This window comes from Anopheles coluzzii, chromosome 2 (genome assembly GCF_943734685.1).
Source record: "Anopheles coluzzii chromosome 2, AcolN3, whole genome shotgun sequence".
In the NCBI taxonomy this organism is placed as follows: Eukaryota; Metazoa; Arthropoda; class Insecta; order Diptera; family Culicidae; genus Anopheles; species Anopheles coluzzii.
The window spans coordinates 67,758-95,459 of NC_064670.1; the positions used below are offsets into that span (position 1 = coordinate 67,758).

The 27,702-nt window shown below is 35.6% G+C and overlaps 2 protein-coding genes across 8 annotated transcripts; both read right to left on the bottom strand.

The window, feature by feature from the left end:
- Positions 1–85: 85 nt before the first annotated feature.
- Positions 86–20,623, bottom strand: LOC120949410 (adhesion G protein-coupled receptor L1-like). Of its 7 annotated transcripts, none has more exons than XM_040366671.2 (9): positions 20,516–20,622; positions 19,020–19,046; positions 16,102–16,273; positions 13,914–14,019; positions 12,047–12,213; positions 11,825–11,971; positions 2,259–2,445; positions 1,572–1,673; positions 86–1,183 (listed from the first exon to the last, which is right to left on the bottom strand). In XM_040366671.2, exons 1-9 carry the CDS (start codon positions 20,541–20,543, stop codon positions 830–832), a joined length of 1,290 nt encoding a protein of 429 aa, XP_040222605.2. In that variant the 5' UTR covers positions 20,544–20,622; the 3' UTR covers positions 86–829. The 7 variants fall into 7 exon arrangements, with proteins under 7 accessions (XP_040222605.2, XP_040222604.2, XP_040222607.2 ...); XM_040366670.2 differs by having other exon boundaries at positions 16,102–16,279; XM_040366673.2 differs by having other exon boundaries at positions 20,341–20,578.
- A 79-nt stretch (positions 20,624–20,702) lies between these two features.
- LOC120949409 (venom carboxylesterase-6) lies at positions 20,703–26,779 on the bottom strand. The gene is made up of 6 exons (XM_040366668.2): positions 26,293–26,779; positions 23,287–24,006; positions 23,050–23,212; positions 22,788–22,969; positions 22,503–22,680; positions 20,703–22,439 (listed from the first exon to the last, which is right to left on the bottom strand). Exons 1-6 carry the CDS (start codon positions 26,521–26,523, stop codon positions 22,045–22,047), a joined length of 1,869 nt encoding a protein of 622 aa, XP_040222602.1. The 5' UTR covers positions 26,524–26,779; the 3' UTR covers positions 20,703–22,044.
- Positions 26,780–27,702: the final 923 nt, after the last annotated feature.

The window sequence follows — 27,702 nt, forward strand, 5'->3', positions numbered from 1 at the left end:
AGCCAATGTATTGGTGAGGAACAAAGTGAGTGTATATATCAGGGGGATTATTTTCTATTTTTGAATTAATAATTTACTACATGCGTTTACAAACCATTAATTTGGAGTCATTACAATTTTATTCATCATTAAAACACAATTTTGACATTTAAACCATTTTGCAATTGTTTGGGTATACTTGGGATCAATATGTATATAATTTGGTTACTTATTGCAAACATGAAAACCACTTCGACCATCAACCTTATAATGATCATTATAGTAAAAATCAGTACAAAATATTGTTGAATTTGGACGGCAAATAATTTTATATTTCTTTTGTGGCTGTGATATGAATAAGTTATGTAAACTACTTTATACCGAATAGTTTTTCAGTGTCCATACTCCATGTTCTGTTGCCATACAAACCATCACTGATATGAACTTATTGTCCTACATAGCGAACAGATTTCATCTGTACTCCCTGGCATAATGCCCCTGCTAGACACACCAAAAAGTCATCATAACGAAAAAACTTACTCATGAAATATAAAGCATTGTAACGTTTCTTTTTTCGGTCGACAGATTTCGATCGGCGCAGCGAAATCCAAACGAAATTGCTGTTAGTTTGCTTTTGCAGTACAAACCAACAATTTATTATATATATATTACTTATGTTTTCCAATTATTGTTATTAAAATTGAAGGAAACAAAATTCGATTGGTTTTGGTCACAATTAATTTTGTTTATAAGCGTTATTTTTCGGTTGTCAAAACTTTACGTTACTGTAGTTTATTTTTGGTGTGTCTAGCAGTGGCCTGACACTCAACATGAAATGCATTGTATCACTTTACACTGAGACAGGCAAGGGATTTTTGGATACTTCATCAATAGAAAGTGTAGTAGATAATTCACCATTAAAAGCGCAATCCAATGCTGTTGTAGTAGAGTTATCCATGCGATCTACAAAACATCCTTCTTTATAAGACATTTTGGTAAGACTCGAAACACCGTCGCTAGGAATGTTACTGATGTGGGATATTTCCTCGTAATTGGGATTTGATATAGAAAGATGTCCATATCTACCTCCATCGCCATCCTTCAGACTGCGATACGTCCCACGGCGCGACTTATTAGTTTTAGGAGCTGAGTAGAGTTTCAAAACTTTACAGTTACAAGATACGAGCAATGCTATCACGATACCCTGAAAATGTAATCAAATTTGTAGTTTGATTAAAAGGGAAAGAATGGGTTAGTAATGCGTTAAGTAGGCAAAACTTGGTCGATAATTTAAATAAATTACAATAATAACAGTCATGCAATATTTTTCAAATTAGAGTTTTTTTTATTGTATTGAAAAGATACCTCAAATAGCAATATTTATTTTATTAGCGCCAACAAAGTATTGAATTGCGACCATACAGTAATATGTTTTTGTTATATGAACTCTAGAAACAAAATCAAATGTATATGAATATAAATAACAAAAACACATTTTGAACATATAATTATTTAATTAAATTTCAATGGGCTCTACGGGTTCTACGATTTCAACCAAATATCTACGTTTAAAAAACTATATTATTCCTCACCTGTATTCCCTGTGCAATGCTGTAAACAGACCAAAGCTCCATAATATTTCCAATAGAAGCAATAGCACCAAGTGCTACAACGGTTGATAGGACAACCAAGATCTAAAATATAAATACGGTATATATATCGTAGACTCGTAGTATAATATAATACATAATATACGTAAAATAATTACGTAGGATTGTGGTCTTAGGTGTATATGAACGATATTTTGTACACATTTTGGTATGCTGGGAGAATGACTCGTCACAATTAAATGAAGAAAAACGAAAAGAGCACCAAAATAAGTAGAAATAGTTGCAAACCCTGCATACTATGCATCGACCTGTATATCCACTCCTGTCATTTTGTTTTCAATTTTATATAGCACGGCTGTCAAATTGGTAGGGACAATCCCACCTATATAATATACCCACTTCGAATTTCTATTCGCTGGCACCAATCGAACACGAGTCTAATATAAGAGCGTTTCAACATACACCGAGACTGCAGGTGAGAGATGCATGTGAGAGTATTGACAACCGGTTCCTCACTTCGGTGTGTGTAGAAGCTCCGTAGAGCGCCGAATGAGACATTTGGAATTATGTTGAAAAAATCGATTTTAATCGCTAAAATGGTTGTCTGTCCTTCAATGTCGTGTTCGATTGGCTGGCTTACACAGAATATCAAGTAGCTTATTTATTTACCTTAAAAAATAATCCTATTTGTAAACCTCGCTTTTTAATTAACTTATTTTTTGTGCGGGAATCAATTTGTAGAGCAGCAGCAATTTTTATGGCTCCCTCTCCTTGACACGCAAGATAGAACCCTGAGAAAAGTAAAACGATAGCTGGCATTAAGAACCCCCAAACATATGCCGATCCTTCCATTAACCTGTTTAAATAGAGAAAAAATGAGTAAAATTACGTAAATGAATGAGAAAACTAGTTCATCAATCCTCTAACTTTTGTATTGTTAAAATGATATGATGACAGCATATCATATATTTGTATTTTGTATTGTTTGTATTGTTAAAATGATTTGTATTGTTAAAATGATTTATTGTCTACAATACAACACAAAATATAAATTAGTACAATTATAAAACATAAACACAGAATAACAGATACTTCCTCGAAAGGGGTTAATACGGCCAGGCCGTAATAATAAAATAAAAACAAACAAACAATAAGTCGGAAGTAACTTTAGCGGAATGAATGAATGAAACTCTTCTCGCTACACCTAATCGGAAACAACATTAGCGAAATGTAATACTGTTGTGGGCAGCCGTGCGTTTTGACTCCTGGCTTGCCACGAGGATGACAGTGTACACACACGCGCACTATCGCACACACTAAACGCGCAAGACCTAGTGTGTGCCGAGCACCGGGCATAGAGTGCATTAAGGTCGATCGAGCAGGAGCTCTTGGCAGAGGCGCTTGGTGCGGCTGTTGCACGGCCCGTACTTATCGTTTGAATGTTCATTGTACTTTTATGTTTATTTATTACTATACGTTTTATTAGTGTTGTAAATAAAGTATTGAGTATAAACAGGCAGTTCATAACACTAATTCTTCATGATATCAGATTGCGCATATATTTGAAGATTGCGCAGATCTGTCAAACGGCTTGATTTGATATATTTATCGGTAACAAAAAATATATCTGTCGGACATACTAAGGCATTATGGGCCTACGTAAACAATGTTAAGGTGCTATTGAACATTGTTCACCTATAAGTAAAAATTTGACGGCCAAATGAAATTCTGATGCCTTTCTAAACATAGTTCAATCGAAACTAAACATTTATTTATTTAAAAATTAACATACGTTTATATTACCTGGTTCGTTTGTTTGCTGTTCATTTTGTTGCAATTAAATTGATTGAAACTACAAGCATTATCCGATGTACGCTATCGTACGGGACCGATCGCAATAGCGTATTTCGAGTTTTCGCGTATAGCGGATTCCTATGGAAAAATAGTTTACACTACCGGTTCAAGGGTTGAAAAATATCGCCACAGAGTTTTGCATTATAGTTTTTTGTTATAAAACAGGTATCTTTTGCACAAATTTAGTGCAAAATGCATTAAGAACATTAAGGAAATTTAAAAAGAGCATACATATTTCAAAGAATTAAAATATTTGCAAAAAACACATGGAGCTTAGAGTCAAATTTAGAGTCATCGCGTACTGCGAATTCGCGTATATCGAGTATCGCGTACTGCGGATAATTGCTGTAAATTGAAATTGATTTTGTACTTATGTAAAAGTCAGTGAATAATGTTGAAGGTCTCTCTCTCTGTGTCTCTCTCTTACTCTCTCTCTCTCTCCCTCTCTCTCTCTCTCTCTCTCCTGCTCACGATAGAGCACGTCGATGTGACATGGCATGGTCAAAAATCATTCTCCAGGATGCTGGGCCATTGGCTGGCTCCGACAGGTCTCGTTTCACCTGATCCAGCTATCGAGTTCACTGTGCTTTCCTGCGCCTTATGCAGAACAGAAGGTCTGAGTCTCCGGCAAGCAGATACTTCGTCTTGGTCGCATTGATTCTCAATCCAATTCTTCAGTCGCAGTCAGATTCAGAAGCAGTCGCGTTTGAGTCGGGTGTATACCTCACACACCGTCGCTGTTGTCCTGTCAATGATGTCGATGACATACGCGAAGCAAAGAAATTGGAGAGATCGGTAGAGGCGCGCTTCGAATAACACCTTCCTGGGCGTTGTTAATGAGCAGACAGGTAAGTCCGTTACCTTGCCTCAGACCTCTGTGAGATTTGAACGATGCCGATGTCAAGTTCAGTACTCTCTGTTGAGTTAAGCTTAATATAAGGATTAAATTCCAACAAACGCAGTGGTTCCGTTCTGGTTGACGGTCTATGCTCAACTAAATACAGGCGGTCCCCGAGATACACGGTTAATGGGGACCGAAAACGGCCGCAAAATACCGCGTATCTCGAATTTCCGCGTAAGTCGAATCTCGTGATTTCCAGCTGAAATATCACTAATTTTCGTGTAATTTTGCAAGTAAGGGGTGGTTTTAGTCACTTTATGAATTATTTGATATTATTTTGACTGAATATAACTGTTTTAAACCTTTTGAAATAGTTTTTAATATTCGATCAAAACGGAAATTATTTGGCAATTTGCAATTGATGTGTCAAATCAGTACAATTTGCTCAAAGAATTGTCAAATTTAGAAAACCGCGTATCTCCGAATCCGCGTATAAGAGGTACCGTGTATCTCGGGGACCGCCTGTAGTTCATTTATTGTCCGATGAAGATATTTATATTAAGATATTTATTGTTGTAGACACCTTGGGAACTGAGCGCAGCACCGCTGCTCAACCCTATCGCCACTTGCCAAGGGCTTGTTTCGTACAGTGCGTGTCTTACAAATACGTATATTTTATATACTTTTAATTTGTTAAATAAATAAGAAATAAGTACCTAGTAATGTTTGCAATCCATAAAAGTGGCGACGAGTAAAAAGGAAAAAGACTTTGGTACTGAAAAAGTGAAAAGTAATACGTGTGCAAAATTCCGTCAACGCGTAAACGGTGCCGAAAGGACACGAGTCCGGAAGATATCGAGATGGACGAGGAGCCGCGAAGACGAAACAGCATGGAGGAAACTAGGGCAACTATCATTGGTGAAGCCTTCAGTAAAAGCAAAAACTTCCTCTAACAAAGAACTGAAGCTTTTTGGTGAATTTTCATCAACTGTATTCATGAATAATATCACAAAGCTGGCTCCTTTTATTAGGCGCAGATCTAGTGGATCTTTTCGAGCTTGGTTCCGTTCCAATGAATACGTTTTGTGCAACAATTTCAATTCACACGCATATCCCTGAGAAACTGCAGAAAAGTCTTCCCGAGGTTGTTAATGGCACAGGGTTCTGCACGAAAGCGCAGATCAGATTGTAGCTTAAGGCAAATAGTCGAGCCGTTTTCCGTCCAAATGCGTAAGCAATGCATGCAGTAGTCGACGATGAGCTCGAGCGGCTAGAAAAAGCAAAAATAATAACGCCTGTTGATTCGACTAAGCCGATTGGACGATTGGAGTCGTCGTTTGTAAGAGCAATAGTAATGTTCGAATATGTGGTGATTATTCGACCAGGTTAAACGATGCATTGCAGCCTCATTATCCCCTATCATTGCCTGACAATATATTTGCGAAGCCCACTGCCAATAATTCAGAAAAATATATTTGTCCGACGCGTTTTCGCAAGTTGAGATCGAGGAGTATTACAGACCTCTCTTGACTATAAACACGGCTCGGGGTCTTTATCATTACAACCGTTTGCCTCTCGGCATAAAAATCGCGCCGGCGGCTTTCCAACAAGTCATCGACACGATGCTCGCCGGTCTGCACGATACGTCAAGTTCCGCAGTCGTTGGGGGCAAACCCGAAAAAGAGCATGATACAAATTTGGCCGATCTGTTTCAACGCATAAGGGAGTTTGGGTTCGCTATCCGTGCCGAGAAATGCTCGTTTAAGGCACTGGTCTAATCTTGTTGCGCGCAACATTGTTGCTGGCAAAATGTATGGATTTTGACAGCTAGCGCAACTTTGTTGCCGGCCAAAATCAAACCAATTTGATTTTTGTCTCCGTAGCAATAGACGATGCGCAATCTCAGATTGCGCATATATTTATCTGTCAAACGGGTCGGTTTGATATATTTATCTGTCAAAAAAAATTTATATATCTCGGACATATAATCTTGAAAATTTATGCGCAATCTTGGCGCAATCTGAAAATGTATGGAAATGACGTTTATAGCTCAGGGTTGGCTACGCGAAATGACATATGTTTTGATAAAACGAATATATGCGCAATCTGAGATTGCGCATCGTGTATTAATACGGTCTGGCAACATTTTCTATTTACCTTGGCCATGGTAATCGGGTGTATGAAATGACACAGCAGCAGTGTGCGTTTTGTTGACATCCGCTAAATTTGGATTTTAAGCATTTATAAAACATTTTTTGGTGTAAAAACAAAATTTTCAACACTTCATTCAACAAGTGAATGATAAAAAATAAACTCTGAGCTGTTAATTGGCAATTTTTTTACGCTAAACAATGTCAAAGCGAAATGTTGCCAGCAACATTTATAGACCACCTCAGCGATATGTTGCCGAGCAACAATGTTGCGCGCAACAAGATTAGACCGCTGCCTAAGATGCAGAAAATCGAATACCTTGGCCATATAATCGATCGTAATGGAATCAGACCCAACCCAATAAAGATCAACGCGATTAAGGCGGCGCTCTGGGACCAATCGAACGAGACAAACAAACACGACTCTGTTCGATAGGTGCTCTGTCAGCTGTTCGATGTCTTATAGACCTGTCATGATGCACTGCAATACGCCTATCTTATCAACTCGAAAATGAAGCATTTTCATAGTTTAAATGAACATCCATCTGCAGGGGGAAGATTCAACAAGTAATATACTAGTTATTCATATCAAAAATAACATAAAAATCATTCAAATTTATTATTGAAAAATGTAAACAAACGTCCATGCCAAAACACATACAGTGCATATACATGCATTGTGTACACGTAATAGTTTTATACGTTTCAAACCTGTATATTTGATGTTATAATTGATTGTGAAGCATTGCAAATATTATTGATAGCTATTCTAAATATTTTGTACGCAATTTTAAGAAGAAAAAGAGACAAACTACGTAAAAAAACTTGAAAATGTCCCGCATTGAATTCTATCTACTGTAGCTGTGAAGCGTTTGACAGCCAAGGTACTCACAGCACAGGTGGGTATCGAACATCACAGACAGAATCAACTGACATGTTCGACTCGAGGTTTGTCTTGTTTGTTTGTTTGTGTCTGACAGTGCACCTCCATATGATTATATGGGTTTGTTCGTGTCTTATGTCGTGTTCGATTGCTGCTAGAGCGCCGCCTAATAATTTGCCAGCACCAACAAACATACAGGAGGTTCGCTCATTTTTGGGTGCTATTTACTATTATGACCAAAGTGGGTATAGGGACTAGGTGGGCTTATAGGTTTGGCGGGAAGGCCATATTGGACGAACGAATGACAGGAGGGGATTCGATTGTGATACGTAGTTTTTCACCTACACTACGACACATCAACCAAAACAGCCATTGGAATTCACACGCATACATCAACAAATGATCGAATCCCCTCCTGTCATTTCGTTTTCATTTTTCTACAGCACGGCTGTCAAATTGTTCGGGATAAGCCCACCTGTATAATGAACCCACTTTGATTATCAGCCGTACCGGCGAACTCGTTCGACGAGAAACATTCGTCGCTCATGAGTGGACAGGGTTGTACCATTAGGTTGGCCAGTACACAATCTATAAGGTTTTCTAATTTTTGATCTAGAGGGCTATGAAATGAGTGAAAATGAGCGTGGCGGCGAACGTTCCCAGGAACGAACGAGTTCGCCGGTACGGCTGTATGACAAATTAGTTCCCAGGATGCGGGATTTGAGGTACCCTCTGGACAAGTTGCTGAAGGGCGGTAACCAGTTCGTCTGGATGAAACAGTGCGAGGAGGCCTTCAACAAATTCAAAAAAAAATTGAACATCTGATCTGCTTTTGATCCACTATAACCTTAGAGCTGAAATCATTGTAGCCACAGATGCCTCCTCCGTCGGACTGGGTGCAACAATAAGTCACAAATTTAAGGACGGGTCAACAAAAGAGGTTCAACACGCGTCCCGTGCATTGACAAATGCCGAAGCAGCATATAGCCAAATAGACCGCTAGGGATTGACTATCATTTTTACGGTGACGCGTTTTCGTGAAATGCTGTACGGTAGACATTTCCGGCTCCAAAATGGCCTTCAAGTTCCATCGTGAACCATACAAGTCAGGCTAATCAGCTACAAGGTTCCTGAGAGTAGCATGTGCCTGTTAAAAAGCTTCATAGTTCCGCAAAGTACCATCTAACTCTTAATCAGCCACAAAGTACGACATCGGAACGATTGTTCGTTAAACAGTCCCAAATCAGCTATAAAGTACGAGCTGGCTATTTGGCTATTGTTTTCAGCCGGAAGCTCTTTCCCGAGCGCTGTTGCTTACCCCTCTGCCACATCAGCACATCAGGTTGAGCCTTGAGAGTTGAGAGTTTCTGGTGTAGCTTTGTTGTTGAAGATATCGAGATAAATTATTGGCATATAAATCGTAACTAATTTCGTAAATGACAGAAACAAAAGTCTAAACTCCATACAACAAACGGATCAAGTTGGGGTATAACTTGTTTTGTAACGATTGAACGAAGTTCAGATAGGCATCAGTATTTCAGTTAGACGTCAAATGTTTAGTTATAGTTGAAAAAAAAGTTCAAAAGCAACTTAACATTTTTTATATGGGCTCGAAAACGGTGTATAATCTTTAAAATCTATGCGCAATTCCGCCTGCTGTCAAATCTAAGGCTTCAATCAAAACAACCAATATAATTCAAACAAGACCCGTTAGGACCATATCACCCATATTAATGAATCAGGAGGATCAGTTAAATTCGTTTAAACTTAATTAATATTTCCATCATGAAAATTTATTAATGAATTTATGCAATATATTTGCAGATTCTTATTTTATAATGAATTGAATGAATAAAATGTTAAATATGATATGAATGTTTACAGTAACATATTATTATAAAAAAATATTTAAATCGCATTATTCAGTTTATATTGATTTGCTAAAAAAATATTTAATGAACCTATCGGTGAACTATATGGATTTTAGCCGTTGACATTTTTCACGGTGAAATATTTTTCCTAAAAGACAGAACATTCGGAGAATGAAACGGTAAATTTCTAATTTTCGCCCGATAGAAATGGTAAACATAAACCGCTTCAACAATATGACATGCATTTCGCTCCACTCAGAATTTCACGCTTTGCTCGCGGTCAAAAATAATGTTCAGCGGGGAATCATAAGGAAACGCATTAGGCTGGAAATAGACGAATCGAGATCGTCGCGGTACCGCGAAAATCGCGTATGACTTGAGCTGTCAATTCTGTTATAAAATCTGACAGATAGGCGAGATAATCGCGGTTCGTGTATGGAACCATCCGAGGTCTGGTGACGATTGAATGTGCCAAGAAGAAATAATGTTTATCAATTTTCGAATCAAATTGGTTATTTCACATAGTTTATGCAAAATAAAATACAAAACTCTTTTCCCTACACGTTTTTTCAAACGAATTCACCAGAAAAAGTGAAAACAATCGGTTCGCGCTACCGCGAAAATCTCAAGAATACCGAAGTTGGGTATCTCTGCGAAACAGCAGGCGCGATCGGAGGCGCGGAAGATTTGACAGCCCAACTGTTCTACAACTGTTATAAACAAGGCGCGAATTTCGCGGTACCGCGACGATCTCGGTTCGTCTATTTCCAGCCTTAAATTCATTATTTGAGCTTGTATTGCAGACTCAATAGCTGGTGAATTAAATACCCTTTGTTTTGCTGTACGATGAGTAATATTCCGATTAATATTCAATGAAATATATCCGAAAAACAAAATTTCACGTTCATGTTCACGCAAGGTCTGAAGCGGCGTTTAGATTGCGCATTGTTTATTTAAATACGTTTATAAAAAACGTTTACCATTGATCTCAACACCATTGTTTTCGATGTTAATATTTTCCACGGCCATGGTCTAAATGTCTTTAATAGACTTTTTTTGGCGGCCTGCAAGCAGTGTGCGTCATAGAAGCACCAGCATTAGCTACATATTGAAGAAAATGTTTAAACATCTGGTAAAGACACATATAAAATTAACAGAGCAATATACACTGCTTGCAGTCCGCTACAAAACAATCAATGGGGCCTTTCACGATTCTAGTAAGTTTTTTTGTATGGCGTTTGACAGTTGGAGGCTGAAATCATGTAAACACTCCATACAAAACCGCACACAAAACTAGCCTGCAATTTTCAGTCTAGATAATTCTAGCCTCAAAGCTAGAATTAGATTCAAGTACCTGCTCGAAAAATGGCAAAACACGGTGTTGTATACATTTACCCCAAGGTGTATTAAAGAGATCACGTGGTCTAATCTAGAATCAAAGTGTATGTAGTCCAGGTGATCTCATAGCATGTTTTTATAATCAAATTTGAATATCACTTTTTGACAGGATGGGTGAAACTTTTGTTCAAACAAGCTTTCTGGAGGCTTGACGAATACACAAAACACTCTTAAAATCTTCATTCAGTAACAGAAGCGATAAAAATCAGCCTTCTAAATTCATACTTCTTATTCTTCTTCTTCTTCTTTGACACAACAACACAACCACTGTCGGTCAAGGTCTGCCTGTACCCACTAGTAAAGTGAGCTTGGCTTTCAATGACTTATTGTTACCATAGCAGGATAGTCAAGTCCTACGTATGGGGGCACGGTCTATTCGGGACTTGAACCCATGACGGACATGTTGTTACGTCGTACGAGTTGACGACTGTACCACCAGACCGGCCCAAATTCATTCGCATTGTGATATGCCCACCTTCATATTATACTCACTTAGATAGCTGCTCGTAAACTGCTATACAATGCTGACAGCTGACAGGCTGAAATTTCAGCCTACTAACTTAAAATGGAAAGGGCTCCAATATTCGAATTTTATCACATCGAAGTAGATAATGTTGACATCGAATTAAAATAGGTTGAGAATATTATGAGAATATATGAGAATATACATTAGTAAGCCGTGGAAAATATTGACAACGAAATCGAAGATGTTGAGATCAATGGCAAACTTTATTTATTCAATTGAAAGACCCTGTATAAGGTGAGAGGAAACAGTGTGCTGTCAAAAGTAGAGCAATATGATTAAAAATATTATTATATTACTTTTTTTTAAATTATCAGCATTCTTTATACCACATGCAAATGTATGTAATGCTACAATTGACTAATGGACCGAAACAAAAATAAGAAGTTAAAAAAGACATCAAAACGTCGTTCGATAATCCGCACTCGGTCAAGTGCGGATCACCGAGCGTGAACTGTATTGCAAGAACCTTTTATATGATGATCAGAAAATAATCCAAGAATACATTTTGATCATTGGTATACATTTTTAAAACAATTTATCCTTGTTGATAAATAATGCTTAAATAAAGAGTGCCCATTTTGTCCCGTTTTCCGCTACTCCGAAATCTTGTAGCGAATAAATAAAATTAAATATTTTTTATATATCAACATTTATACGCGCTTTAATTGTTCCCTCCTGAACAAAAATAAATAAGTAAAAGTGTTTCTCTTACCAGCAGTGATTTTCTCCATTCAATTCTTGCACTATTTGGGAAAAAATTTGTAGGTGTGTATAACCGCTGATTCTAATGTCTCTTTCTTTATATTTAAAGGCAGCTGCAACTCCAAGCATTATCAAAGGATACCCCCATGATACGAGACTAAAAAGTATATTAGAGTAAAAAGCAATTTGTTGTGAGTAATCTCTTACTCTGTCTTCTATTTTTCATACAAACCTATAGTTAATCAATGTTTTACCCATTGTTGATTCTCGACTTGGGCAGAGATTGGTGTTTGAGCGAAATAAAACAAAAGCGTGATGACAACAACAACAAATCCAGCAGAGTGATGCCAATTTCATGAAGAGCAATGCCAGCGACAGTGACAAACATAGTTCCGGGTCCTACGGAAGGAAAACATATTCTTAGGCTCTGAGTATTTATCAAGCTGTATGAGGAGTACGAAAAGGAAGAGGAATTGTATCATGTATGATCCAGGAGGATGATCAGCAATGGCACTTTAGCAGAGTACTGCAGATAATTATCACGGGAATAACAACGACGTAAATTGATTAGACTATTTTATACAACATAAAACTCCTATCGAGTGAAGGAAATCAAAGGGAGAGGTTATTCGAGTTAACCAAGGCACTCATAGACTTGCCCTTACTTTATATGTTTAATACGTTGAACACATATTCTACTAGTTATCCGTGTATGTTAACGATTATAACGTTTGATAACAAAAGTACCTACTAAAACCTTTTTGACTAAAACATGACCAATATTCACTTCAGATGAGTCCATTTGTTCCACGGGTCTCAGGAGACTTGTCGGCCATGTGGAATATTTTTAACAGACAGTATTTCCCCGAGTTACGCGACATTCTTCTACTTAATAGAGTTGGTAGGTTGAGGCCTCCTATATCATCCGCTTTTAGAACGTACAATCAGAGGTTTGACTACCAGTTTTTGGAGGGGAAACTCTCGACACACAAGTTACGCGAATTTGTAGTTTATTATGTGTCAAATTGATACTCCAACAATTGCCCAATTCAAAATGAATTACAGTTTTGATAAAAGTTTGAAATCGCTAAATACACAAAATTAATCAAATTTTCTACACGAATTGTATGAAATATAGCCGATGCCGCTAAGTTTTGACTCTAACTCACCTATTTTTGTCTCAAAGACACCAATTTTCGACAGCATGTCGCAATTTTCGCATCGAAGGCATCAATTTTTGACAGTGCGGATCAATTTTTGTCTCAAAGGTATAAATTTTTGACTGTGAGTCTATCGCTTTATTTATAATATTTAACGCATTTTCTGACACTGTGTGTTTCAAAATTATCGAAATGAGTTAAGTAGTGAATAATTTCACTGATATAATTTAAAATATAACAATTGTTATACCTATTTTGTAAGTTTTAATGGAGAGAAAAAATTGGCATGTATTTGTAAGTGTAAAAACGGCTCTATAATTTATTGAATTTCATTTTTTTTTTCAAAAAAAAAATGAAAATACACGGTTTTTGTATTTTTTTGTGATTAAATAACATCACTTTGATAGTATACCCACTTTGATAGCTGCTTGAATACTGAGTGCAACCAGCTGATAGATATGATAGATATTATTAACTACACAAAATTAAGCTCACGGACACAGGGACCTTTGCAATTTGCAACCTAGAGGACACAGCAAGCCATAGAATCTTCACATGCCATTAATACAATATGGAACAAAGACTAATCGGAAATCAAAGAGGGAAATTTTAGGCTTGGAAGGCGCAAGACAAAACAAAAATTAGAAAAGTGATTAAATTTATAAAATCCAATCGAATATCTTTCTGAAACGATGCACTCAAGCTCTGTGACTCAAATACATAGACGAAGTACTTTACTCAACAACATAAATAGACAACCTAAACAAAACTTCATGGATCAAATCACAACATAGAGAAATAGGAAATAAGATCTTTGATGCCGTCTAATCTGGCAGAGGTTGTGTTCTTACCAACACAATAACGGAATAATACCGAAGGGCCCAGGAAGCCGTCAATCGACCTCGAGAAACGAAAGAAGAAGAAGAAGGATAATCTTACCTGTACACCTCCAACTCCAATAACAAAGAGTAACTGACTCATAAACAATGAAGCTAGAAGGCTTAATAGAGTTGTTCCTGCCAAAGATTTTAAATCTGAAAATAAACTGTAAACATTGACCTTAAATTAATTGAGGAAGCGTTAACCTTCAGGCCGCAAATACATGACGCGCTTTTCCGCACCCGTGGAAACGCGTATAACAATCGAGCTATAGGAGACAAATGAACTGAGGAACTGTTTTACTGCGTCCAGGGAAACACGCGTCGTGTATTTGCCTAACATTAAATTTTGTTTTTGTTTTTTGTTTTGTTTTGTTTTTTAGCACAACAACTTTTGATGGTCAAGGCTAGTCTATACTACTAGAGGGCTTGGCTATCAGTGAGGGCGGTGGCAACGCTCATCGGATGCGATTTTATCGGACGAGATTTATATGGGATTTGACAGATAATGTCGGACGTGCGATTTCGTCATCCGACGTTATCTGTCAAATCCCATATAAAAATTTGACAGGCCGTCCGATAAAATCGCATGCGAAAAAGCGTTGCCACCGCCCTGAGTTATTGAATACTCATGGGAGGATAGTCAGTTCTATATAACATGTAATTGTGCTACAGTTAAAATTAATGAATAAAATAGTCTAAAAATGGTTTAAAATAAGGTGTTTGGGTGGCATCGCGAATCGTAACGATCAACGTGTATATACAGGCCGTCTCCGAAATACACGGTCATAGGCTTATTAGACGATGGAAAGTTCTGTCATGCTTGTTTGATATTTTTTCGTCATTTCCGTGAGTATATCGTAGGCTGAAATTTCAACCCATCAGCTGTTTGCATTGTACAGCAGTTTTCGAGCAGCTATCAAAGTGGATATTATATACAGGTGGGCCTATCCCAAGACGTTTGTGTTTAGAAGGCTGATTTTTATCGCTTCTGCTTCTGAATGAAGATTTTAAGAGTGTTTTGTGTATTCGTCAAGATACTAGAAAGCCTGTTTGAGCAAAGGATTTCATCCATCCTGTCAAAAAGTGAAAAAAGTGAATAAAAACGTCTAATGACATTTGTCATGACATGACAAACTAATGACATATGTCTGGATTGTTATACGCGTTTCGGCACCCGTGAAAACATGCGTCGTGTATTTTTGGTGTAATAAGACATGATAATGTTTCTGTGAGTTTTCGCATTTTCACTTATTTTTTTTTTAATTTCTTGAGCTTTATTATAAGCAATCAAGATATGTTTATCTCTCACATCGTTTTCATCAAACACCAACAGAAAATTCAAATACTTCTATTGACTTTGACGGAAAAATCCTCTCCAGAGCTAATTGGAAATGAGCTTGTCGAATTCCGATTTCCAGACATAAGATTGCGACATGATAGAAAATACCAAACGAAGGTGACAGTACGTTATAGGAGCGTCAATATTTTATCGGTAGTTTTCGGTAGGAGTTTCAATTTGTATTACCTGCACGTCCAATTTCATCGCATTTCGAGAAGAATAGACACGGGCCTTAGTGGCCATTGTTGTAATTTTGGTTCTGGTCGCTACTGATTTCCATATTTCATATGGAATTTACTGCAGTACATCATTTGGGAAATGGTTTAATGACTTTCCGGTGAGTATTATGAGAAAATATGTCATTTTTGGTGGGATCATTGAAAAATCGTTAGTTTTGGAGAGGTCATTTGTGAATCGATAGGCATATCAAAACTCGGTAGGAATACTAATAAATCGATATTTCTGAACACTGTGCGTACCGTTCTGTCACACTCTCAATACAAATAGAAACGGTACGGTACGCTAGCCAGAAGGTGTAGAGGCCCAATAAGAGGTTCCGTGTATCTCGTGGACCACCTACACCTGTAATAAAAACGTTGAGTTATCCAAAACATTTGGTCTAAAATCGGGGAAAACTTTTGAAAAAAATTATAATAAGTAATTTATAATTTATAATGGTTATAGGGTAATCTAATAGGGCGGAATTACGCGCCCGTAAAATTTCGGTTCGTGTATTTTCCGCCCAAGCCTACTACGATTGTTAATTTGACGATGAAATACTATAATCGACTAGTAGTCAACTTTTTTAACAGTTGTTTATTTTGACGATTTTCATTCGCGATGCCACCCATTGTTAACGCACATTAAGTTAACGAAGATAATAACATAAATAATTTCAAATCCTTACCTGTATGTAATAAAAGCAAATGCTAGTCCAACTAAACTAACAGAGCTACCAAGGACTACTCCTAAAGCAATTAAACCTCCTTGTGAGCCCCATGCAGTGCTTAGAGATCCGTATGATATGTTCGCCGATGGTGGAAATCCATGGATATGTCCCGTGTAGAGAGTTTCCATTACTGTTTCTAGGACAAACAAACATTTATTGTGAAGGTTACAACGATTATACTAGACAAAATAACGAAAACTTCGAACAATAACAACTCTTCTTCTTTTACTTAGCGTAACGACCTACGCAAACATGCAGGCCTGTACAGGCTTTCGAGATATAGTACCACGTATGCAGATAGACAGTCTTTGCAAGAGAGGAGGGGGGTTCATTCTAGACTTGAACCCACGACGAGCATGTTCTTAAGTCGTACGAGTTGACGACTATACCATTCGATAATCCACACTTTTGACTATCAGATTAATGGGATGAAACAGCGTTCGGTCAAAAGTAGTGCAATCTGATTAAAAAGTTTAATATACAGTCTGTTCCCAAGTTACACGGTTCTCGACTTACGCGGATTTGGAGATACGCGGTTTTCTAAATTTGACAGATCAAATGTCAAATCAGCACAATTTGCAGAAGAATTTTCGGCACAAATCATATCAAATTAATGATAAAGTGTATAAAAGTACCAAATTAAATAAAAAACTCTGAGTAATCAATAGTATTTTAGTCAAAAAACGTGAAATTCGACTTTTGCAGATATTCGAGTTACGCGGATTCGTCGGGAACGCAGAAACCGCGTAACTCGGGAACAGACTGTATTTCTATTTTTTTTTTAATTATTAGCTTTTTAGTACCACATGAAAATGTATGTAATGCAATAATTGACCGCCACAATTGATTTCAGCACCTGGTCTCTTATATAGGGTTTTCCAATTGAATAAATTACGTTTGCCATTGATCTCAACATCTTTGATTCGATATCAATATTTTCCACGGCTTACTGATGCATGCATTCATATTCTCATCCCATTTTCATTCGATGTCAACATTGTCTGCTTCGATTTGATAAAGTTCAAATGCGGATTGTTTTGTACTCACATTATTGCTAAGCTTAGCAACATTAATGCTTTTACATTTTGTAAATTGGACACTTTTTTTTACAAAAGTTATAGCCGTTTTTCAAAACCTCTTCTATGTACCAATTGTTGTGCTATGTGTTCCAAATGTTGTGCTAGCTGTGTACCAATTGCTGAGCTAGTACAAAAAATACGCTAGAATTGTTTAACCGTAGAGTTGGCAAGCAAATTTACACACGAAAGGTAAATAACCCGTGTATTAGACACGTTTTGACGTAAAGATTTAACGGTTTGAATAGGTAAACTATGCTTTTTATCTTTTAATGCCGTAAGCAAGTAATGTAGACCATTTATTCTCTTCCATTTCATTTATGAATAAAGTTTTATTTCTCATTTTATGATAAAACTAATGGTCTATATGAAATTGTAAATCGCTTGAGTTTGACTCGAAAACAAGCACAATACGAAAAGAAGAAGAAGAAGAGAAATGTCATTCTCCGTACAAAATATATGGAATATCTGGGTATGCTGGTTACCAACATACGTGTTATACGGACGTCACACGAAGCGTAAACTTTGGCGTAACCGTATTAATACACGATGCGCAATCTCAGATTGCGCATATATTCGTTTTATCAAAACATATGTCATTTCGCGTAGCCAACCCTGAGCTATAAACGTCATTTCCATACAATTTCAGATTGCGCCAAGATTGCGCATAAATTTTCAAGATTATATGTCCGAGATATATAAATATTTTTTGACAGATAAATATATCAAACCGACCCGTTTGACAGATAAATATATGCGCAATCTGAGATTGCGCATCGTCTATTGCTACGGTAAACTGGATTTCAGCCATACAACCCTGAAATCTTTTGACAGGAAGTTTCCGCTCTCCCATACAAATCAAGCGTAAACTTTTTGAGTTTACGCCTCGTGTGACGTCCGTATTACAGTTTAAAATAAATGAAAATAAAATATTTACAGCGTATTGAAAATTGCAATTTATGCACAAATCGTAAATTAAAAGTTGGGGGGCTACGGAAAATTTCAAGTGAATAAAAGCAATTAATTAAAATTCTAGTAGTTTAAAATTGAAAAAATACCCGGGTATCCGGTTGCCAATTTTAACCGCGAGGCCACATGAGGTGAAATATACAGCGAAATTAACTATTTGACAGGCGAAATATCTGATGGATAAAGCATCACAGCAACCAGCTGATGTGCAATGTAAACAAATAACGTGCACAAAATCGTATTTAAATCCATTAAAAAACTTCATTATCGAGTACTTCGTCAATTTTCAGTCAACAGTTTATAATTTCTTCCAATTAGGGAAGGTTCTGCTTAAGAAGATATTATTTTTAATAGAATTTCGAAAGCGGATGTTGTGTCTCATCCAATCCTTTAGCTGTACCTGTCAGATATTTTACCTGTAGAATAGTTCATTTCGTTGTATATTTCACCTCATGTAGCCGCGCGGTAAGGTTAATCCAACAAAATGGTTTTTCAACGCTAAGGTAAATGTTTTTCACAAATAACAAAATTTTGATAATGTTGTGGGCAGCCGTGCGTGCCGACCCCTGGACTTGCCATGGCAGTTGCGCTGCCACCGGTCAACGTCCAGGGGGACGACAGTGTGTAAACGCACACTGTGGCACACACTAAGCGCACAAGGCTTAGTGTGTGCCAAGCGCTGAGCAGAGTGTGCACGAAGGCCGATCGAGCAGGAGCTCTCGGCAGGGGCGCTCGGTGCGGCTGGCGCGCAGCCGACTATTTAAAAGTGTATTGTGCTTGTGAGAAACATTTATATTGTGTACTATTTATATGTAGTGTTTAATAAAGTACCTGATAAGCCAAAGACACAACAGATAACTAGATGTTGAAAAAAACAATAATGTATTAAAAATATGGATTAGTACGACAATTTTGTACAATTTTCCATGTGAGTCGTGTCGTGTCATTGACTGTTTTTTTTTATATCTGATAGTTTTTTTGATTGGCATCCAGCTATTGGTGAAACAGGAAAATGAAATATTTTATTTAATGAAAAAGTATTTATTGATCGCTCATTAATCGCTTTTAAAAAGAGCCCTCTTACATAATGTAATTCTTATTCAAAATGGCCAGAAATATAAATTATATCTAATATATTTAATTCATTTATATATATTTTCAATATTTTATATTTTCTACTCATTGGAAATGCTACTCCTATTTTAAGCTTTAAGGTTGTCAACGAACTTCCAACTTTCAGACTATTTTTCATAACCATAGTGCAACAGTGAAAAATATTAAACCTGGGTTTTCTTATAATTCAAAAATTTAATCTCGTTTATATCGATTAATCTTAAAACAATAAACCTTTTTTTCATCGCAATTTATAATATTTGTTTATTAATCTAATGTATACAGGTCGGTCACGTGGATAACAAAACTGTTATAAGAATGCTGCTTGGGAATATATTAAGGAATGTAACGCTTTTTCAATGAAACGTAGAGGGCTGAGCCTTACTTTTACCAATAAATCGAATTAAATCATGTAATTATGTACTTAAATTAAAATGTAATATTTTTTTATTTATTTTTTTTATTTAATTTATATAGAAAATGCGTTCTCACACGGCATTTTCTGCTAGAAAATATCAGTCAACACACACATTTTCACTGATGTTGGGGAAATCTAACAGCCTGCGGCGAATTTTTTTCGAGCAATCCAAGCTATCCTTCTTTGTCAATCCAACACAACAAAAATATTTGCTAAGAATCTTTTGACAGGCCGAGAGAAATATCGTGTTTTTAACATATTTTTTATCATCCTCAATCCCGATGTGCTCTAACGATTGTATAACGTGCAATTCTTATAACAAGAAGCTTTGTTTTACGAAATATTTTCTTAAATTAATATAATTGTATCCAGCGAAGATTCGTAGTGTGTGAACGTCAAAACATTGGCGAATCTTTTTCGAGATTCGCGAAGAAATATATGGTTTGTGAGAACGTACTAAACATGTTTTACAAAATTGTCTCGATTTAGAAAATCATCAACATGATTGTCTATTCCACAAAAAAAGAAAAAAACGATGTATTAAAAAGAAATGAAATAATGAAATTTAAAAATGAAGTAAAATATAGTGAGTTATATGTTGCTGTTTACAGTTTACATTACCTGTCTTCCTTTGAAATCGATATTCCCTAATGCACTTTTTTTTAAATTTCCACAATACATATGCATCAATGGTTTGACACGAATCAGTTTTGTATATAACGCTATAAATTCGTTCCAGATGTTTTTTTTTTGTTTTGGTAGGTCATAAAATTACAACGTCCCAATAATTTCTTACATGCATGATTTTGGAGAACAACCAGCATCACATTCGTCACGTAATTCGTCGATGTTTCAAATCATTAACACAAAACCTACACAGAACAGAATATTTCCATTTCTGCGGCCATGAACAAGCACATATAGCACAATAAAGATGCTTTTGTTTCAGTCAATTCCGTCTAAATCATTTAGAACAACACTAATTGGTAACAAAACATAATTTATTCAAAATGCTTGGATGGATATGGGTTACTTTGTATGTGGTTGATAGTCGTAATAGCAGCAAGTTATTAAACGTTCTGACTATATATTTTCACTGTCAGATGGAAGAATAAAAGTTATGAGGTGAATATTCACCAGTACACTGCGCATGTGCCTAAAAACTATAGTCGCTCGATGAACATGACTTTGTCTGTTCATGTGATATATTTTGTAATGTTTGATGTAAAACAATGACCGGCATAAAAAAAATATAGGATTTTCCGAAATCGATAAATGTCATATTAGAGTTAATGTTTATGCTAAGCAAATCCACAGGTAGGTTTAACATAACAAAATTTTGTGTATACTTTTACAACATCAATTTATACATTTTTGAAAAAATACTAGGGTAATTGTACCAGTTTTCGGAAGGGTAACTAAAAACGTGAAATCATGCAAAAAACGCGTTGAAAATTGTCTGAGCATAAAGATATGCCCATTTGTTATTCATTTACGAAGTTTCACAACATTTCTTAGTATACTTTTCAAAATATCAAACAAAATGTGCAGAGCTCAGCATTTTTCGTCAGATTTGCTGTCAGCCAATAGTTCGGCAGGTTTCGTTATTAAGAGAACCGAAGCAATAAACCAATGAAAGTATGCAGAATTTATTATAAAAAATTCAATGATTTCAGAGAAAAATAATAATTTATGAGTCAGTCAGAGTCGTTGTCTATACTCGACATATGTCTCTTTTCTGCAATGCCTCCTTTATTTGTAACTCACATCAAAGAGACTGTAAAAACTGCCAGCTAAATGACCAAAATGGGCAACATAAAATTAATAATTTAAATACTTTTTTATACATCTTAGGAAAATGAGAGTGTAAATCAGTTTTAAATATTGTTGTCAACCTGCGGGCGGGGGGACTTCACGAATATTTCTAAAAAATTCATTTCGGCAAATAAAAAATATCACAACAGAAAACAATAGTTAATCATTCAAAATATCGTCACTTTCATGAGATAAAATAAAAATTGTAAGTGTACGTGCAGTTTTTGTGAAACTGCTGCATTAACCTGCCCGATACTGGTACATTTACCCTATATTCGTACTGATGTTTGAGATGTGCTAAAAATTTATTTACAGCTGAATGTTTTTTACTCTATTACTAGGTGTAATGGTTGCAGGGTTAGTCTAAAGAAAAATCCCTTTGTAATATCATTCTATTTCCTTTTTAATGCTCAATATCACGAATGTAATACTGACATTCTTACATGAAGTAACAAGAGAACGATTGAAATTTTTTACTTTGTTTTTAATATTTTTCAGTTAATCATGCTTTTAAAGCTCATCTCGCAACTTAGAATTGCTACCAATAGCGAAAGAATTTGTATAATGATGTGCTCTAAGTTTTCGCCAGAAAGCTGCACGTTCTTCAAAAAGCCCTGTTTCTAAAGCTACAATCGGTTCCTTAGAAGAATCTAATCTTCCTATTCGAAGATACCTTAGAGGAAAACTGTCAGCTGGACGCCACTGAGGCAGCAACTGATTTTGAGCGGAAGTATTGTCCTTTTCATCCCCTGGAGTTGGATTGCCGGTGCGAGCAAAATTAATCCAAAGCTTTAAAATAACGCGCCGTATCTCTAGCTCATCTTCCGTAGGAATAGCTGTCTGAAAGTTTGGAATTTCCTTTGCAATCGGGAAAATATATTGAAGTTCCTCCGCATGACAAACACCTAATTATGAAAATTAGATAATAAAATAATTAAAGTCGTATTTATCAATGCAGATTATCTTACCATAGTAATTTTCTGCTCCTCCTTTAAATATTTCCGTGAAACTAGCAGAAGCTTTCTGAGCGAAGAGATAAACATATGTTTCTCCTACTTTTAATGTCGAGTTTCGCTTATTATGTCCTAACAAACGAATCCGCAAGTACTCATCCATGCCTGCTAAAAACCATGCATCCGAATACAACTGTTTTTTTTTGTTAAATAAAGATGATTACATATTGCATTATAGAGTAATTTAGTACTGTGCAAGATTAATTAAATAGTTACAGCCTCGAAAAATATAGTACTTACATTTGTTAAATTTCTCTCGGTTGCAGTTACAAGTTTCTGGTTTTTAAAGTAGAAACTATTTATTTTCTGTGTAATTTGTCGCTGCATCTCAGGTTCATGATGATCGTAATATAATGAAATAGGTAACGCACGATCCCAGTGATCATTCAAACTCTTACGAAGCTCGGGGATATTTATCAGCGCTACATTATAAGAACGTATAAATCAATTAACATGTCTACTGCGTCGCTAAACATGCGTCGCGCCTGAAAAAAATACTCACATGCACTTTTTAGAGCTCCCTCATCAAACGTTAATCCAGTCATCCATGGAAGTTCAATAGCATGTGGCTCATATTCATCTCTAGGATGTTTTGTTATAAAAGCTCCCGGAATGTCAGGTTCTATAACAGGCGGAAATGGGATCATTGGATCCGTGTCCCAAAGCTGCAACGGATTTTGTGAATTAGTTTTGATGCTTATATTTATATATATATCTATATATATAAAATAATAATTACATAAAAATCATAGAATTTTCTTGTGATTTCTTCCGCAGGGACTCTTCGGAGACAATCCAGCATCTCAATATAACTTCCATCATTGGTTTTTGTACATTTCAACATTTTACCAAGCTGAATAGATCGGGATCTTGCTACTCCTGGATGTGCTGGCTGAGCCCAGGCATCCAAATTCACTCCTGACTGAGAAATAACTCGATGAAATAAACCTTTCGATAAAGGTGACATCATGTGATATGTTCCACTTGCTCCTCCCGCACTTTCTCCAAATATAGTAACCGATTTCGGATCCCCTCCAAAAGAGGCTATGTTCTCATTAATCCATCGTAGGACTAAACTTTGATCCTTTAAACCATTATTTCCTGGACAATCCACTTGTTCAGTGCTTAGAAATCCGAGTGGCCCGAGACGAAAGTTTGCTCCAATGTAGATAACATCATGTTCGAGCAAGAAATCGGGACCATAGAAAGAACGAGTTCCAGAGCCACATTGCCAACCACCACCATGAAAGAAAACCATCACAGGAAATAAAACTGGATGTGTCATATTTGCATCCACCGACAGCGATCTTGGCCGCTCAGGCACATATACGTTTAGATGTAAGCAATCCTCAACACCGGAAATGGATTCGTCTCTGCGATAGGGATCTCGTTGTGTACATAATGGTGAATCAGTAGTTGCCATTAGATCACCTGACCAAGGTCCGTAAGGTACAGGGGCCTACAAAATGTCATGAAATAGATCGAAATAAAGAGAAAAATAAAATTAGAAAAAACTACAGCAAAAATATTCCTCGTAAAACGTTTGATAATCGCGTTTTAATTACATAAAAAGTTTTATTTTTTTAATAGATTTTATTTCTCTCAAGAACGGCCTATTTGGTCGTATTACAGATACTTCATAAATTTAAATTATTTAAAATGCTTTCTTATCACTATTTAAATGTAATAGATTAGGAAAGTCGTAATTACGTGCATTGTAATAATCGGCCTTAGCACAATTTTTCGATCGAAAAAATTCAATCGATCCGGCTGTCATTTTGGTGTCATTTGACACTCATTTCTCCGCCAAGGTGTTCATTTTACTAGTCTTTTTGAAAACTGGTATACCATGACACTCACAAGCAAAATGAACTATGCTACAAAAATTCGATGGCGAAAAATCCGCAACTCATTGAGCTGCGGAAATTTTAGAATATCAGAAAAATGCTATAAATCAAGGTTAATGGTTTTGAAAAACGTTATGTAAAAGCTAGTTGGTAATTGTTCTGGTTCTTTTTCAATATTTTGGGCACCCAGCTCAAACATACAAAACGAATAAAATGGATAACACTGGGCGTCTCCATACGTTTGCGGCTGATACCTCATTATAACTTGATTGCACTCATGATATAATCTAAAGAGCAAAAACTGAATATCCGTTCAACATTGGTCGCGATTGCATACGCGATGGTAAACAGCTGCTGTCAGTTGATAGCTAAAATTACAAATTCATTTTCAGCTTTGTTAAGGCGCATTCGAAACAATCATATGGCTTTGTTACGGCGCAATCAAATAAAAATTTAACACACTACTTGTTAAATAGAAAAGATTATATATTGTTGCTCATTATACGCATTATTACCATTTTTACAGCAATGCTGTATGATTTTTCATCAAATCATTAAAATTATAAAAACGATTTACAACCATTGAAACTGTCAAAAATATGTTCTAGAAAAGCCGAATCTGGAACGGCTTTTAAAATAACAGAAACGTATGTATAATATATTATTTCCTTTAAAATACCGTCGTGTCCAGAAAATTGACGTAAAAGCTCTACATATTCATACAATAAAAGTTGTATCATTACAATTGATTTTTTGGATCAGGGATTTAATCGGATAACATAAAAATATGAATAGCGAACGGTGCTCTCTAGAAATGTATAGCTAGTGCAAATCCATATTGCCCTGTAACAAAATTCTAACACAAGTTTACATTTTGTTCAACTTTAGTGTTAATTTTTTTGAATAAAGTTAATGTATTAATTAATTTGTTTAACTTAATATTAAATGCGTTTTATAGCTATGCATTTTAAAGTAACATAAAAACGATACATTGTTAAACACAGATGTAGATTATAAGACTCATTTTAGATTTCAAGCAAACGGTAAAAGCCTCACAATATTAATATCTAAAGTAATCTTGCAATATTAAAACGTTAAACTGTTTATTAGCAATGTTAACACTAGGTTTACGGAACCCGTCAATTTGACTGAATTAAAACTTTGAAGTGAAATATTAAAAATATCTTTAGTTTAATTTCGATTTTTACGTTTTGTAAATTTAACTGTACAGAATATGGGCTTGTAGCATAAGTATTACTTTATTAAATTTAATAGATTTTCAGATACATATGTGGTATACCAATCTCCACGAAACAAATTGACGGGGTGGGATAATTACATTTAATTATGTTTAGATAAATCAAATAACTAAATTGTCCCCAAACGAAATTGGTAACCAACTTATGTTACCAACATGTTTTTCGAAACTCCCGCCGACATCGGTCAAAATGTGGCATCGAAAAGATGTCGGTCCTCGTGTTTGTGAACAATAACGATTATTAGAAGAAATTAGCATTGTGCAGTATTTATATAGTAACCAAAATTTGTAAAAAAAATTCACCATTGTAATAAAAATGCCTTTTTTTATTGAAAAAAAAAACATTATAAATACGTATTTTTATCCACCGGGGTGTTTTATCAAATTGACGAGTGTTCGTAGAGATAGGTATATTAGAGACGCCCGTAAATCTAGTATTAATATTGGTCTATGAAAAGCGAGGATGCTAAATCTCGCAGTCTCATACCTTGCAATTATTTAAATTTATTATGAATAAATACATTTTATTATTTATAATAATAAAAATAATAATAATAACAATAATAATTATGATTATGATTATTATTATTATTATTATTATTATTATTATTATTATTATATAATTTATGATCATACTCACTCTAAAACGTAAATCTTCAATTGGTGGTTTTGCATACGGTATGCCTAAAAAGGCGAGAATGCCTTGACCACTAAATGTGTTCAAATATCTTCCAATGAGTCTACCACCATGAGGTAAAGTGATTTTTAATTTATCTGAAGTTCGCCCATCAGTTGTAATGGAAGTGATAATGACGATGAACAATATTAGCTCGACATTCGTCCATTTTTGCAACGCGAAGCTGAAACACATGGCTTTTTAACAGTGAAATAAACTCTAGCTCAATATCATAAAACAGACACTTTTGAAACTATCACTTATCCATATAATCATAACCACTTGGTTAGACTTGAAGTCGATGAAATATCATCAAGCAACCAATTGTATAGTTCACAATACAGAATCGGTACAATAATATTACATTGATCACCTACAATACACCTAACACAAGCTCAACAATGTACATTCAACTGTTACGCACAGCTCTCATAACTGACTGAAGTAAAAAAGATATACTTTAGAGCTTTATACAGATCACTCTTACACCAGTCAAACATGTTTAGCAAACAGGTGTTGAAACTAGTTTTGGAGGTGGAAGCTCGGACATCATGGTGAACCACGTTTAGACTGCGACACAAATTGATCTGTGAATAATCTCCCTAATCATCAAGCCATCCAACGAAACCATGTCGAAAAATGCGTGAGCAAATATTTTCATTATTTCAATACTTTTAGTTTAAACAACGAGTACATATTCGAGATAATATTATAACGAATATTTCTGTTGTAGAAGATGTTTTGTTTTTAGGTACCGCGAACCGGTTTTCAAATATCAATTTATCACAAAAAGATGACCTTGCAAAACTAGATTTTATTTTTGGAGTTTGTTATTGTATTTGTGATAAATATCCCTAGAGTAAAACGAAATGTAGTCGTTTGGCAACTTGCCGGCTTGAATTGTACAATCAAATGACCAAAAAAATACATTTAACACATACAATACATTTGATTATTTAAAAAAAGTGTTTACCACTAAAATGATTTTTTTAATGCTTGACAGACACTTGCTTTGCTTTATTGTGTTATTATTAAAAATACTTCCTCAACCAATTGTTTCATCCTTTTTTAAAGGCGGCATCGGTTTAATGATAAACTGTGAACATTTCCCACAAATTGACCTCCTGGAGTTTTTCAAACATTTATTGAGTATTTTTAGCTAAACAGTTTTGTGAATGGTTGCAGTTATTTAATTATTTATTATTTTACATTTGAGAAAAAAATCTAAAATGCTGTAAATTATTTATTAAATATACTTATTGGTGGATTGTATGGCATATTAAAATGTCTTGTTCAAACCAAAAAAAGCTCAAATCATATTCATGTGCTAGACCTGCCATATAATTACTTTTTGTAAAAGACTTATTGAATGAA